At 39.7% G+C, this 15573-nt stretch overlaps 3 protein-coding genes and 1 long non-coding RNA gene across 4 annotated transcripts in view; 2 read left to right on the plus strand and 2 right to left on the minus strand.

Annotated features, from left to right (window-relative positions):
* Positions 1-420: 420 nt before the first annotated feature.
* LOC306818395 lies at positions 421-2639 on the minus strand. Its single transcript, XR_013778189.1, has 3 exons — positions 2475-2639; positions 1009-1061; positions 421-920 (listed from the first exon to the last, which is right to left on the minus strand). It is a non-coding gene; the product is annotated as an uncharacterized lncRNA (long non-coding RNA).
* Positions 2278-9652, plus strand: LOC306818372 (dipeptidyl peptidase 4-like). The gene is made up of 26 exons (XM_079335930.1): positions 2278-2448; positions 2548-2635; positions 3070-3162; positions 3644-3735; positions 3896-3970; positions 4044-4096; positions 4188-4260; positions 4444-4564; positions 4948-5102; positions 5190-5287; positions 5363-5492; positions 6071-6109; positions 6261-6359; positions 6452-6522; positions 7017-7070; positions 7176-7285; positions 7407-7448; positions 7540-7638; positions 7743-7812; positions 7902-8096; positions 8290-8344; positions 8506-8605; positions 8682-8740; positions 8823-8895; positions 9047-9120; positions 9228-9652. Exons 1-26 carry the CDS (start codon positions 2446-2448, stop codon positions 9318-9320), a joined length of 2214 nt encoding a protein of 737 aa, XP_079192056.1. The 5' UTR covers positions 2278-2445; the 3' UTR covers positions 9321-9652.
* A 509-nt stretch (positions 9653-10161) lies between these two features.
* On the plus strand, positions 10162-12685 carry LOC306818385 (glucagon-1-like). Its single transcript, XM_079335948.1, has 6 exons — positions 10162-10653; positions 10779-10890; positions 11254-11409; positions 11536-11652; positions 12070-12213; positions 12294-12685. Exons 2-6 carry the CDS (start codon positions 10787-10789, stop codon positions 12316-12318), a joined length of 546 nt encoding a protein of 181 aa, XP_079192074.1. The 5' UTR covers positions 10162-10653; positions 10779-10786; the 3' UTR covers positions 12319-12685.
* Positions 12686-13592: 907 nt separating this feature from the next.
* LOC306818369 (sodium-driven chloride bicarbonate exchanger-like) overlaps positions 13593-15573 on the minus strand; it is a 33373-nt gene continuing 31392 nt past the window's right edge. Inside the window, 1 exon segment of the mRNA XM_079335927.1 lies at positions 13593-15323. The gene's annotated coding sequence lies outside the window, so the exon portion shown is untranslated.

A 15573-nucleotide genomic window follows, 5' to 3' on the forward strand; every position in this document is an offset into this window, starting at 1 on the left:
CGAGCCAAGAACGCACTAATACCGAAGAGACTTAAACACATCTGTTGGCATGTTTATCATGAAATTAAACACTGGACATTTGCCCATGAAGTACTGGTTGGGGTTAGGGTGGAGAGATTATTAAGGACAAATAACATCTACATTTGATCCAATTTGAATATTTGCTGTCATTGGGTATTTAATATAATGTCAGGTCATATTTTGAATGTTGCTCTGACAGAAATAAAACATTTGAAAGCATCAGATCGGGCCCTGATAGATTTATAAGACATTGTATTTTTAAAATAATGATTAACTCACTTATATAATTTTAAACAAAAAACAACAAAATTACAGGAAACATTTCTATTAACATGATAATTTTACTCTCCCCTCTCTCTCTTTCTCTCAACTCAACAGAACATCCAATCCAATGAGACCAAATGTGTCCACTGCGACACCGATCTACGTTTTTCGGTTGCCCTTAGTGTCAGCTAAATGGAGGCATCCATGAAGTGACGCTCTTCAAACAAACCGTGCTGCATTAGAGGAGACGTCCACTGTCTATTTGTTTGCTGAGGATGTCCGGTGTTAGGGGAACAAGTGAACAATATGATGTCTTTTTCTCATAAAGGCACAGCTTTATATTTGTGAAGCTTTTAACAGGCTTTTAGCATTAAGCATGACTGCTGGGCGTTTACTGTATGTACAGAGAGGAAAACTTCCAAAGTCTGTCACAACATGGGCTAAAAATAGACTCTTATTAAATAGACTCTTATTAAATAGACTCTTATTAAATAGACTCCTGCTACCAAGAACTTCCTTTAAAACACCTGCAGTAAAGTATTTGTATCATTCTACCAGAATAGGAATATTAATGATTTCACCTGTTAAATGTCCATCCTGGAGTGCCACTTTGGCCGCCTTCATTCCCATGCTGCCTGCAGGACATAAACACAGGAAGCATATTAATCAGTAGGTCAATACACTGAACAGCATTTATGACACTTTATTAGCCTTCCTCCTCACCGCACAGCTGCTGATGTCCTCAGACGTCTGACATGTGAAACCATTTGAGGTATCTGTAGACTGTCAGACGTATTATTTCAACGAGACATGAGAAGGAAAATAGACCAATAGGTTATGAATATGAATAAAGAAGTTAATATCTGAAGTTCAAAGACAGCGCTATAGAGTATGTTATTTGCATTAGCATTCACACAGTTATACTTCTTATCCAGCGAAAGCTTAGTTCACTGACATTAACCAAATCTAACCACTGTTCAAACAAGATCATCAAAACCATATTCAAACGAGAGTCGAGAATTGACTTAATGTGAGTTTTATTGTGAAGGGTTGAACTAAGTCATGGTTTGAAAAAAGGCTATAGGTCAGTTTTGATGCCTGGCAGCCTCTGTGGCTATAAGATCATGGTAATGACTAAATGATAGTGCAGCAGTAGTTCCTGCATCATAAGCACAGGTTATAAAAGCTGTAGCAGCTAAACTCTCGTCTGTTTATGATGAGGGTGGGAGGGAGTTATGTTTTATACAATCATCATTTTCACATGTAAAGATGAAGCATACTTAAAATCTTCCATGAGTTACAGGTGTGCTTAAAGTTTTTAAAAGCAGATTACTGTGAATGAGAAATGGAGTCCATCTCAAACATCACCTCCTGCAAACAATCTTTCAAACATTTACAATATTAATTATGTAAAATGAAGTGCTATTGTAATGTTTTGACATTTTTAACACACTTATTTTTTTTCTAATTATTTTTTACATCTCGCTGCAAAGCTTCACTGCATGAGGAAGAAACCCTGCTTTGATAAATTTCCCATTTTTCACATTTTCACAAATGAATTTCTTTTGATTTTATCAACCAAAAAAAAATCCAACATAGGTGCTTCAAACATCATAGAGTGTTAAAATGTGCACACTGACTCTGATAGAGGACCAGAAAAGTATACAGCATTTAGTCAATTATTATCCAATTAATATTTTACTTTAAATTATAATCCAAACAAGTGCTTCAATACTTCAAAACATGTCCCTGTTAAACCATTGTAAAGCTGCAGAGTGTGAAAAAGACTATTTGATATTTCTTTGTGTTTCCAAGTAGAATAAAAATGATCATATTGATAAGAACAGTGTGTATAAAGGTCTTGGAGATTTCCTTTCTATGAATAAATAAATGAGTGTAAACGTCTTGAACAGCGGACAATTTGAGGAAGAGCTGACAAGCAGGAGCAACACTTCCTGAAAACACTGCAACAGCTTCAAACCTCACGAACTTTACTCCGCTGCAGATTTACAGTCCCACCTTTGATACTTCACTGGAGATAATATTTAACAGCAAAGGAAGCGTCTCGCATAACTTTTGTGTCTTCGGCGCGTTGGGATCGATGGAGTTGTGATTTGGGCGGATATTGGTGATTTCACGCTTTAACAACACACAGAAACAATGGTTGGTGTTTGTTTGCTAATACTCACATATCGATATAAAGTTGGGGTTTGCTCCTTATGTAGCTGGGTGTCTGATGTATGTCCATTCATCTGTGAACAGGTTTCTATCGCCAAGGTGCTCCTCGGAGTCTTTGGATTGACAGTCGTCGTGGTCTTGATAGCGGTACCCACAGCTATATTTCTAAAAGGTGAGAATCTGCCGTTGATTGATGATTCATATATGGGCATGAAAGCGGGCATGAAAGCATTTCCCGTGGTTCGACGCACCGTTATCTGAAAGAAAGTTACGCACGCGTCATTACGCACGATCCGTTTGGAACACTTTTACGAGACAACTTCTAAAAATTATTATTACTAATAATAATTACAATTATTTTACTAAGTTTCATTATTGTTACGTCACAGAGGGATCATTACAGTGCCGTTTTCGCCGCCACCACACGTGCATGTCTTTGAATAGTTTCTCACTCACTCGGTTAAACACCATGTCCATTCCCATAATTACCCCCTAACACACTGACGTAAGCATTATTGCACTTGTCATTATCAGCCTTTACAGCACTTACCTTCGTTTATAATGATTATTATCTCTCTAACCTGTGACGTGTAACATGTGTTTCAGAGGACAAGGAGAACAACCAGAAATATTTCACCCTGGAGGATGTCTTCAACAACACACTGAAACCAAAATCCTTCAGCATGAGATGGATCTCAGGTGGGAGACAACTTCTCATCAGATATCAAGTATTAAAAGGGGAGTGATAGGGATTAAGTAGATTACAACAGGGTGTGCACCAGCTCCAAAGCAGGTGCACACCCTTTATAATCTACCATAATCTACCTCTTACAATAACCCCCCCCACACATACGTACACACACACGCACACACACGCCCAGTTCTCTAATTGAAGTGTTTGTGACTTCATGCATGTATGTGTGAGAAGTTCTCCGTTTATCTTCTTTGAAAGTAACACGTGTGTGTTGTCATTTATGTGTGAGGAGTCAGTGGATATCTAATTGGTCATATTTAATTGTAAGAGTTAAAAAAAACAACTTGTGATGACTTCAAACATGAAGGAATTATCTAATCTGACTGTCGACCAGCTCGCACCTTTGGGACAGACTGCACAGGTCATTTAAATGTGTTGCAGACATTCATTGTCCCCACATGAAGTCTTTGTAATCTGTCTTCACAGATAGCGAGTTTCTGTTTAAGACCGACGGCACAGTTTTCATCCAAAACGCCCAAAAAGGAGGAGTGACAGAGTTCTTGAATCAAAACTTGTTTGTAAGTAATATCTACTTATATATTTATGTATCTGTGTGACTTTTGTTTAAGAAACAAAAAGCATGTTATCAGCATTCGGACGAGGTGACCGGCATAACAAATGCAGCCTTGTCTATAAGGTCGGAGAAAAGTCACAACATGTTTTCTGTTTCCTGCACAGAGCAAAGTCAACGCTCATGATTACCAGCTTTCTGCTGACCGCAGATACGTGGCCTTCATGAGCAACTACAGCAAGGTATGATAAGCTTTTATTCATCTGCAGCCTTTTTAAAGTGATCACATGTTAATAGTCTTTTTTGTCCCATTAGCTGTGGAGGCATTCGTTTACTGCTTCGTATTCATTCTATGACCGAGATACAAAGTAAGTGACTTAACAATGCACACTGCTTTTTGTTCACTTGTGGGATTCGATTTGAAAACACGTCTGTTGACGTTTTGTCACTTCATTTCAGCAAATTTCTCACAACCTCTCCTATTCCTGATGAAGTCCAGTACTTCGCCTGGGCTCCAGAAGGACACAAACTGGTAAGCTTGAAGAGGCAGATTATTGGTTACTTGGCTTTGAAGACGGTGATGGACGAGGCCCATTAAGCCCAACCGTTTCCAAACACTTAAGCACAGCAACAAAAAGAAAAAAGGCAGAACATGGGTTTGTGAAGTGTTCTCTTTTCGGACTGATGTGTTTGCATTTTGATTGTTTTTTCTCAGGCCTATGTTTGGAGAAATAACGTGTATGTAAAGACCAGCCCGGAGTCTCCACCAGAGCAGGTCACTTTCAACGGCAAGGAGAATCTGATATTTAACGGGCATCCAGACTGGGTGTATGAGGGTAAGCTAAACACGAGACAGATGTCACTTTTATGGTCCCATTTACAACGGGCAGTTACATGTAGTCTGTATACAGATCCGCCATCTTGATATGGATGTGTACGTGCGCTGTATAACGACATCTGAACAACAAATCTCAATATAAACAAGCTTAATCATCTGAATTCATGCTCTGCAACCATTTATGTGTTTCGACTGCAGTTTAGAGAAGCAGCAACATTTCCTTGCTGGTCTCTGATGACGATAATAAAACCATGCAAACCTTTGTTGTGACCACATAAGTTATACTATCTTACAGGGTTTAAAGGTTGTTTGATTACCTGCAATCTGATTCATACCTTAACGCGACCTTTTTGACCAGATTTAAAATGTCCCTCCCTACAGAGGAGATGTTCTCATCCAATCAGGGCCTCTGGTGGTCGCCTGGAGGGAAGTACGTGGCTTATATTGAGTCCAACGACACAGAGGTCCACACGATAGAGTACACCTGGTACGGGGAGAACCAGTACCCCAGCACTGTTTCGATTCCATATCCAAAGGTATGAAATGTTCCAGGACTTGTTTGACTCTGCTGTGATCCTTCTCCAACGACACACCGCATCACCGTACATTCTTGTCTTGTGCAGCCTGGTACTCCCAACCCCATCGTAAAACTCTTTGTTGTGGACACTGACAACACAACAATCATCACTGAGGTTGTTGTTCCAGCCTCGTTCAGATCAAGGTAATTACACTTCTGTTATAATGCTGCTTACTTTTGGATACATGGGTTAACTGACTCTGTCTTTCTTACCCTCAGCGAGCACTACTTAGCCACTGTCAACTGGGTGACCGATCAACGTATCGCTGTCCAGTGGTTGAAGAGAGTCCAAAACCATCTCATCCTCCAGATCTACAACTTGAGTGGATCCAGTTGGGCACCTTCAGAGGTGAAACATGACGTAATTAATAACTTGCATTATTTAACTGGCGTCAGTCTAAGACGACCCTGAACCCTACAAACCACCAACAGCAGCGCAGGTCACATGAAGAGAGGAAAACCATTATTTCATTTATTCTGCCTCCACGTCAGCGAGCATTAAGCCAATTTTAAAAATGTTTTCATTCACACTTCCAAATTAAGAGTCATTGGTAACTTTTTGAAAGTAATTGTGACACATTACTCAGATATATCAATAGCACATATTCAGAAGGCTTTCTCAGTTTAAGCGAGGGTCAAAGCTCTTCATTTTATTTGATGTGATAATTAAATTATTGCCAGAAAGAAAAGAGGATTTTTTGTCTTTGTCTTCAAACAGAGTGAGAGAAAAGTTTATCTTTCAGCCAAAGCTAAACCTGTTAACATGTAAGTGCAGCTTCATCATATGGAAGTTAGCACCTTAAAATAAGGCTGACTCACTTTAGCTCAGTGTTGCGACATTTATATCTGTTTAAGATGATTCATTGTCTTGTTGTGCAATGTTGCTTAAAAGAGAAGCCATGAAAACTATTTGGAATCTTTTTACAGCAACTGGAGTGTAAAAGTGTCAGCGGATGGATTGGACGGGTAAGTTCAGCACATTTTAAAGGATTTGTTTTTATTTCTATCAGCCAATTACAAGAAAGAAAAAAACTACTGCAATGACCAGATGTTCCACTTTTTCATTATTTGACCCAAACTGTGAGAGAGCGTATCATTCAGACCTTGTTCTTCCTAGTTTTCCCCTCCAGAGCCGGTTTTTGCTGCAGACAAGAACAGCTACTACCTGCTGATGAGCGCCAAAAATGGCTACAAGCACATCCATCATGTGACAAATGTATGTTACAAACTTGTCTTTACAAGCGGTTTTGTGGAAATCTTGCTCTATTTTAAAACCACACATAGAAATGTTTTGTCTCGTTGTTGTAGGGAGTAGCTTCAGCAATCACCACGGGATCATGGGAAGTCCTCAGCATCCTGAAAGTCACGGCAGATAGTGTGTAAGTTCTGCTATCAGCATGACACACCGTGTGTACAGGATGTTACAGCACATTCAGAATATTATCAAGGCTTCTCACTCACCTTTTGTTTGCACATTTCCAAAATGGAGTCTGGCACATTTTGTTTCTCTGGAAAAGTTGTTTTCTCTCCCACGAGCTGGATACTTTTATTTATTACTGTCATGATTTACTTTGAATTTCTGACTTTTGATTTCTTGTTTTAGTTGTGATTTTCCCCTCGTGTTTTCTGATTTACATCATCGTTCTAGCCTTCAGTGTTTCCTGTGTTACTCGTGTTTTTAGCTTCCTAGTTTGGTGTTTTCTTCCCCTCTCTGTCAGTTCGTTGTGCCAGTCTGTTGTCAGATGTTTCCTTGCGTTCCCTGCTCCTGTGCTTTTGTTTGTTTTGGATTAATTTTTGAAGTGTAAGTTTTGTTTTTCCTTTCGTCTTTTTAGTTTAAAATCATTTTTTTGTTGTTCCTGCAATTATTGCACAGATATTATTCAAGTAATGAAGATGGCGGCCAACCCGGAGGAAGGAATGTGTACAGGTGAGGGTCTGTGTTTAAAGTTGAACTCATTTGGTTTGTTATATTTAGACTATAGATAAAAAAGCATTTGTCCTGACTAATAAAATATTTCTTTTTTTATGTTAGGAAAAACTCACAAGGGACCACGTGTCTGACTTGTGCGGTGAATGGTGAATGTCAGTATAACTCGGCGTACTTCAGCCATGATGCCTCCTTCTACCGGATGAGCTGCAGTGGTTAGTTTTGTTTTTGTCTTTCTCCCTCTGAGTTCACAATTATCTTTCACCAAAGTCTTTAAAGGTCATTTATTTTGTGTATAGTGTGGAATTTTTATTTATTTTTTATTTTTTTGCAAAGGTCCAAGAATTCCTTACCATGCTCTCTGGGATAGCACGAAAGGTAATGCACAACAGTATTATACAATCTGAGACGATAAAGAGGGTGGGTCATTATTCTGAAGAGCTTTCTGTATTTCTTTTTCTACTTTCAGAGCTTATGGTTTTGGAGAGCAATGATTATATTACTGATCGGTTCTCTGAAATCCAAATGCCCACCATGCGCCGAGGCACCATCGAACTCGGTGGAAAAAGTAAGTGACTGTAACAATTATAAATGTAAGCACTCATGGAGAGTATTAAAGCACCAATACTCCAGCACTGTAGTTATTTCATACTTCTGTGATATTTTTCACAGAGCTCTGGTACCAGATGTATTTGCCTCCAGGATTTGATGAATCCAAGAAGTACCCATTACTCATAGATGTGTAAGAGGATACACACAAAATATTTTGTATTTTAGTGGAGTTTGTTTTTTCGAAGAATAGAAGTTAACGCTTTCTGTGAACTCTTCCAGATATGCTGGTCCCTGCAGTCAGAAAGTAGACTTTGCCTACAGGGTGGGCTGGTCCACCTACCTGGCCAGTACTGAGAAAATCATCGTCGCCAGCTTTGACGGAAGAGGAAGCGGCTACCAAGGCGACGAGTTAATGCACGCCATCTACAAACGTCTGGGAACCTATGAGGTGGAAGATCAGATAACAGCAGCCAGGTAAGGAAAGAGGGAGTCAGTTCAGACTGGTCAATGAATCTTCAAAACAAACAGCCTCATCTTCTGGTTCAAGCTCCATAAAACTGGATTTGACTTGTTTCTGAAACGCCACAGACGGGAAACAGAACTAGTGTCTCCGATCATCACTTGACCTTTCACCTGTTTACATTAAGTTTCCTTTTTTGTATTTCAGAGAATTCATTAAAATGGGCTTCATTGACAAAGACAGAGTTGCTATTTGGGGCTGGGTAAGTGAACAAAGTGTTTTTTTTGTTCTTAAAGCCATATGCAGTAATTTACAGTTTCACCAGCCTTGAAAACGAGTTAATGTTTGACCTCACAGTCACAGCCATGGTCTTTACTTAAGGTTTAGTGTGAGGATGAGCTGCAGTAATGACATGTTTTTCAGTCTTATGGCGGATATGTGACATCAATGGCCTTAGGAGCTGGAAGTGGAGTTTTCAAATGTGGCATGGCAGTCGCTCCGGTCTCCAAATGGAAATATTACGGTATTTTAACTACAAGTTGTTCAGTGTTCACACTAATAAAGACCCGATGAGCTCACTTTACTATTCTCTATTCCAGACTCAATCTACACGGAGCGCTACATGATGGAGCCTCTGCAGAATTCTCATAACTACGATGTAAGGGACATAAGCTCTCATGTCTTGCACTTGATCATTATTAATCATTTTGCAATAACCCAAAAAACATGTTTGTGTGCAGAACTCTACAGTAACAGAAAGGGCCAAAAATTTCCATTCAGTGAAATATCTTCTGGTACATGGGACAGCTGATGGTAAGTCATTTTTATTTTGAACAGTTCCCCTTTTATCTATTTCAAATTGTGTCTCTACAATTCCTCATTTCGCCAACAAAACATCTTTTTGACCTTTAATCTAGTCCCGAGTGAGTTTTGTTGCTGATGACTGATTTTACTTGTTTTGTAGACAACGTGCATTTCCAGCAGGCAGCCGAGATCTCTGAGGCCTTGGTGGAGGAGCAGGTTGACTTTGAGGCGATGGTGAGTAGTCTGCAGAACAGAAGTCTATTACTAGAGTAAAAGTGATGATGTTAGAATGTGAATGTGGCTTTGACTCAGTAATTCATGTTTTAACCTTTTCCTTACAGTGGTACACGGACAAGGATCACGGCCTCGCTGGCTCTGCCTACCAGCACGTCTATACCCACATGACTCACTTCCTCCTGAGGTGCTTTGAATGAAGTCCTCCAGGATCTGTTTCTATGTAAATAAAGAGAAATTATTTTTGGGGGGAAAGATTGAAATTGTAAATGCTGATTATTTGGGTATTAACATCATAAATGTCTTCAGTCAGTAAATGATAACTTGTTCTAAATGATACATTTAGTCTATGAACATAATCGACTTAAGCAGGCGTTACCTAAGTGATGCCTGGGGGAGATAATGGTGTATTAAATGATAACTATGCTTCGCCATGAAGAGTTTTTGTTTGCTAATAAATTATTCACTGAAACGTGTAAAGTAATTTCATTATGTTGACTTGTAACATTAAAATGTGTAACTGTCTGGAAAATCCTTTTTACTGATCTTTAGTTAACAAACACAACTTACACTGGAAGTGTTTCAACAAAGTTAGGCGCGTTAGCACGCTAACATTTACTCAGAACCAGACAAAAGAACAAAAAGATGATGTTCCTCGACTGTCCACGTGACGCTGGCTTAAAAAAATCCTGGAAGTCGCACACATTAAAAAAACTCAGTTTACTCTGCTTCAAAGCAACACATTTGGTCCGGATAGGATCAGGTCTTGATTGGTCTTGTAGCTGTTAGTCAGGAGGCCTGAGGCCCGCATCAGCTGTCACCAGGGTGACCAGTTAGTTTGAAACAGCATTTTCAATGACTGCAACAGATGGGCTTCAGGAACAAATGGGTTTCGTTACTGAGCTTCAACGATTATATAGTCTATCATCAAACCGCCTAAAATCAGCATCAAATTATGATCAGATGCATCCAAACTGTTAAAGATGGAGACTAAAAATAGAAAAACAAAGCAAATCTTTGGACTAAACCGGACCATTGGGAACATTAATCGTTGAATGGAAATAATGAACTGATGCAAAAACAAATCCCAGTCAATATTTCCCACCTTTTGAAATTGATCGGAAAGAGTCGTCAAACACTGACTCACCTCCAGATATGACAGAACATACAAGCCAATCGCTTCCCATGATGATGACACAGTAGCACATTAAAGCATCTTCCCTACTTTCTGTTTAACAGGATGAGTCGGGCTTGTTTGATCTTGACACCTAAGTACCAGCTGGCATCACGCATGAACAGCACCTTTCCTTTCTCAACTAATGTTCGGCCTGTTGATTCGGCCGATGTGACGCGGCCCGTGTCTAATGGCTTGAGAGTAACAGGTGGACCTGACAAAGTGTTAAAATTGGCCCACCTGAGCAGAGCCATCCTCCTCCCCCTGTAACAGTATATAAGATGAGAAAGGAAGCGAGGGGAGTTAGAAACAACCAGAGGAAGTAAAAGAAACCGTCCTGTGGAGAGAAAGAGGAATAGGTGAGTATTTGATAAAAAGGTGTTTTCTCTTTGTGATTCTGTGAGCAGACTTTATCTTGATGTGTGTGTGTGTGTGTGTGTGTGTGTGTGTGTGTGTGTGTGTGTGTGTGTGTGCTGCTCTGAAGCCAAGGTCATGACCATGAAAAGCATCCACTCCCTGGCTGGTATCCTCCTGGTCCTCTGCTTTGTCAAGAGCAGCTGGCAGGTTCCTCTGCAGGAGGCTGATTACAGCTCAAGGTACAGAAATCCAACCTCAACATGTGATTGTGTCTTTGTATCATGTAACTGCAGTTTTTGCATCTTTCTTTTTCTTTTGGACAGAAAAAGAAAAAGTCATTTTTCTGCCGTCAACCCGCACAGATGTTGAACCAAAATGTGAATTATAAAAAGTGCAGCTCTCAAAGTGATATCTAGTCAAGATTTATAGACGGTTTCATTTTCTGGACAGGACAGTTTTTTGCATCCTAGAGGGATGAAGTCTTTTGCACAGCTTAAATTGAAACATGTTAAGCAAACGAGGAAAAACTCTGTGAACTGGAATTATTCGACATTTTTCCAGCTGAAACTGGATTTCATTCTCAAACGTTTTACCTCTTGTAGTTTTGAGGCAGACGACACGTTAGGTGAAGAGCCGAGAGAGCTGTCGAACATGAAGAGGCACTCAGAGGGAACTTTCTCAAACGACTACAGCAAATACCTGGAGGACAGGAAGGCGCAGGACTTTGTTCGATGGCTGATGAGCAACAAGAGGAGCGGGTCAGTGAGGAATACATTTCACTATTTCTTAACAATGAAGCGTTTGTTACGTGTGTTTTCTTATAGCTTATTTCAATCTTTATGCTCGATAAGAGAAAACATTTTCAGTCTTCTATCCGTTTTCAGTGCTGCAGAAAAGCGTCACGCAGACGGGACCTTCACCAGCGACGTCAGCTCCTACCTCAAGGACCAGGCAATCAAAGACTTTGTCGCCAGTCTCAAGTCTGGACAAGTCCGAAGAGAGTAGGCTGTCCCTCCTTCCTTCTCCTCCTCCTCCTTCTACAGCACCAAAAACCCTACCAGCCTTCCCTTCCTGCATCCTTTAAATGATTCCATGACCTGAGAGAGACTGAGCTAATCAACCGCTTCTCCTGCCACCTGTTTTTGCTTTCTTTGCTTTGTTTTTTCTTGAAGTTCATTGTGGTTGTGCCAAAATAAATCACCTGAACTTTCCAAACTGTGTTGATTAATATTGTTGATTATTTCTGACGCAAAAAAAACAAAACGAAATCAAGCAACAAAGTACCAATCATGAAATTATCAGACCAACTGCATTGCATCCAAGGTAAATATTGAAGGTCAATTTGCAGGTTTATACCGTGTGGGATTAGTAACACTGAGTGGTTAGTGTTTACACTGTGTGCATGTGTACATACTTAGATCTGAAACAGAAGGGCGGGGTGAGGCGCTCAGCAGGAGGCACGTTGATGGAAGCTTTACCAGCGATGTGAACAAGGTGCTGGACTCCATGGCGGCCAAGGAATATTTACTCTGGGTCATGACCTCCAAGCCTTCAGGGGAGAGGTAACAACAAGTCACATGGCTGATATGATAAACTGCAGGAAAACTCAGCTTTGTATGACTGTACTTTCTTTGTTTTGCAGTAAGAAAAGACAAGAGGACCAGTGAGACCCTGCTCGACTCCCTCTGAGTGCTGCACACTAAGCCATATTCAGGAGGAATAGAAAGCCATTCTTACTTTACATGTTGTCATGTCAGCAAAATATTTAAATTTGTAAGACTTTTTTACTCAGTTTGTGATGCAAATATAGAAGAAAATTACGTCTCTTCCATAGATTTTATGGTGCACCACAGAGAAGAAATGAATCTGAGGGCATATTTTTTTACAAAATTAAGTTATTTTCTATATTTATGAGGTGAAAACAAGAACACAAAAAGTGAAATCTCAGGTAGGCCTATTGAAAACACATGTAGTATGGTCGGTTTTCAGTTAAATATATTTATCTGCTCTGCAAAATAAAGTTTTTTCATCGTGTGCTTATAGCATTTTTCTGAGGTGATTTGCTCGCAGACACAAGGTCACAGACAGTATCAGAGATGTGCTGAGTTTCAGTATGAGCATCACCTCACGTCTCTTTAGACAGGACTTCTACAGGTAGCACAGAGTAAAAAAAGTAAACAACACATTCTTCTTTGTTAAATCATTAATTTGGCTCATCGACTAGAAATTGAGTGTTGCCAACAAAGCCACACTTGCTGCTTGTTCAGCTGTACTAGCTGGCTCAAACGAGAGATAACACATCAAAAGACGGTATTCAAAACATATGGGGTGATACACAGAGTCGGGTTGCTGTTGTTCACTTTATCAGCTCTCGAGGAATGCAGCTTGTCCAAACAGATTTGTAAAGAACTAAATGCTCCAGCTTGGGTCTTTTTGGTGGGAGTATGTGGGGCAGCAGGATGGTTGCTCAAAGTCGTACAGTGCATATTACTCTGGGAAATGACCTTACTTTTCTGAGCAGTCGTATCGTGGGATCCAATCTCAGTCTGGAAACAGGGAAAGCAGCAAAACATTTCCAAAACATGCTCGCAGAAAGTGCATCTTTAGAAACTCCTCCTACTGTCTCTGAATCATGCAGTCATGTTAAACACGGATGGGGGTCTCTCTGGGAGCAGCAGGTTCATGGGGCAAAGACACAGGCACAGGCAGGGTATTCTCTGGCTCCCATGAGGACAAAGACGTGAAGCTCCTGAGGTCAGTGACATCCGTCACCTGTGGAAAAGCTCTGGGGAACAGAGGAGGGAATGATATTGACGAAATATAGTCGCACTATGTCAGAAAATAGTTTAAATGTCCTTCAGCAGACCTACCTGACCTTTGACCTCTCTGCGGACAAGAGTAAGTATGAGAGTTGATCAATAACGCACCACACCGCTGCAGCAGAGTTTAACATTTTTTTTATTTATGCTCTCATTCACGCTCTCACGCTCTCACTCCCATGAAACAAACCACAATAGAACAACAGATCTGACCTGATGGATTTCTATACAGGTGAGCTAAATTATCAAACAGAAAGTGTACAGCTATCATCACTACCAAGTTTAAGGCAGAGTTCCACACAGAAGTGGTCAAAATATGTGATATTGATATAATTTTGACCCTTTTATTTGTTTCTCTAAAACTAAGAACCATCAATAAGACAATGGGGAAAAAACATCTACAACAAAAACCTGCCTTCAACACTGAATTCATGTTAGTAATATATTAGTAACATTTTACAGGAATAAAATATACTATTTATTATACATTGTTAAGACTCTTTACCGTTTATTACATGTTGCCCTTCCCAGAAAAAGGGTATTATTGCATCTTTAGAAGTATCCATGGTCCTGCAGCGAGACAGCCAAGTCTGTTTCACCGTCATGCAGGCGTTTTTTAAAAAAAGCAATTAGCTTCTGATGCTAACACCTTTAGGGTAATTTGGAGAGGAGATCATTTGTCCATAGATGACACTTACTGACAAGATGACGAGGAGTATGAAGGTGGAAAACAGAGCTGTCTGTACAGTCACCGTTAGCTTCAGCAATTTGCAAATTGGATGATTTAGTAAAAAGCCACGACTGAAAGTTTTACTGCTGCCATGCTAGCTTAAAATGTATTTTTCAAATAAGCTGCCAACAAATGTGAAGTTTTATGAAATTTGCTGATCCATGTTCTTGTTGAATGGAAAGCAAGAAGACTGATACCTCTGTGCTAAATTTGAAGTTTTAGCTGAAACATTTCCACAAAGCTAATCTGGTCTGCTACTCGCTCAAGCTTCATATTTACGTGGTATCAATCTGCTCATTTTACTCAACAATATCAAATGTTTTTTTTTCTCTCTCTCTTGAAACCATTCCTTCCACTCATTTGTAAAATACACAACCGAAGGAGAGACATTATTGGTAAACAGCAGAGGAAAGGACTCTGGAATGATATGAGTCGTCACTGTCACAAAAAACATTTAGATATACTGAATATATAAAACGTATATTTAATACTTTCAAAAATGACTAGATTCGCTAAAGAGCCAACTTTTAAAGATACCAGTGAACTAGATCAGTATTGGCAATTATCTATTACTTCTGTTTCTATTGTGAGGTGCATCAGGTCAATATTGGCATTAAATCAAAACCCACACATTTGTGGTTTACTGTGGCAGGTTTTTAAAAGGACAACTGGCAATAGTTGTTGTTGAAAAAATACAAAAAACATACAAAATACAAATAAAGTAGATTCAAAAAATTGTTCAAATCTCTGCACAGTTGGCCCATTACTGTAAGTGTGGTACAATTCTTGCCTCCTTTAAATGCTGGTATCACCAAACTTTTGATACACATAGAAAAAGAACACAAGAAGTGTCTTGGTTCTAATGTTAATACTGTTTCTATTCGTCTTTGTTTTACACGACTTGCACACAGACTTACATGACAAAAACACAGTGTAGCACAGTACAAAGGTGGCTGAGTGTGGCACGGTATCGTGTTTGTTTTTTTTTTGTTTTGTGTTTTTTGTTTGAACAATTGATCGACAGCACAGTGGTACCGCCAGTACGTGTCATCACAAACTTGTCTCCCTGTCCAAGCTCTTGTCATGCCTCCGGCGCTTGTGTCGCTTTTCGCCGCCACTTGAACTGCACACACAAAACAAAATTCAAACCAAGAAAATGTATGACGCCAGAAAAGCAGAAAGAAACGTCGCTGAATTTTTTGTTTGATGACCAAATTTTAAAAGATTCAAGATGCAGTGCGAGCATGCAAATATATCTCATAAAGCATTAAACGCCGGCCACTTCAACATCTTGTGACATTGAAACATAGGAAAAGGCAACTTGTGAATATAGAACTGTACAGGACCACTTTTACAACATACAAATGACAACA

This window comes from Symphodus melops (assembly GCF_947650265.1).
Source record: "Symphodus melops genome assembly, chromosome: 23".
NCBI lineage: Eukaryota > Metazoa > Chordata > Actinopteri > Labriformes > Labridae > Symphodus > Symphodus melops.

Bases quoted from the DNA above. Each gene is read 5' to 3' on its own strand.
- LOC306818372 (XM_079335930.1), top strand. The intron at 3,971-4,043 runs GTATGATAAGCT...TTGTCCCATTAG, and splicing joins TCATGAGCAACTACAGCAAG to CTGTGGAGGCATTCGTTTAC. The intron at 7,813-7,901 runs GTAAGAGGATAC...GAACTCTTCCAG, and splicing joins TACCCATTACTCATAGATGT to ATATGCTGGTCCCTGCAGTC.
- LOC306818385 (XM_079335948.1), top strand. From the start codon at position 10,787: ATGACCATGAAAAGCATCCACTCCCTGGCTGGTATCCTCCTGGTCCTC. The intron at 11,410-11,535 runs GTCAGTGAGGAA...ATCCGTTTTCAG, and splicing joins ATGAGCAACAAGAGGAGCGG to TGCTGCAGAAAAGCGTCACG. The intron at 12,214-12,293 runs GTAACAACAAGT...TTTGTTTTGCAG, and splicing joins TCCAAGCCTTCAGGGGAGAG to TAAGAAAAGACAAGAGGACC.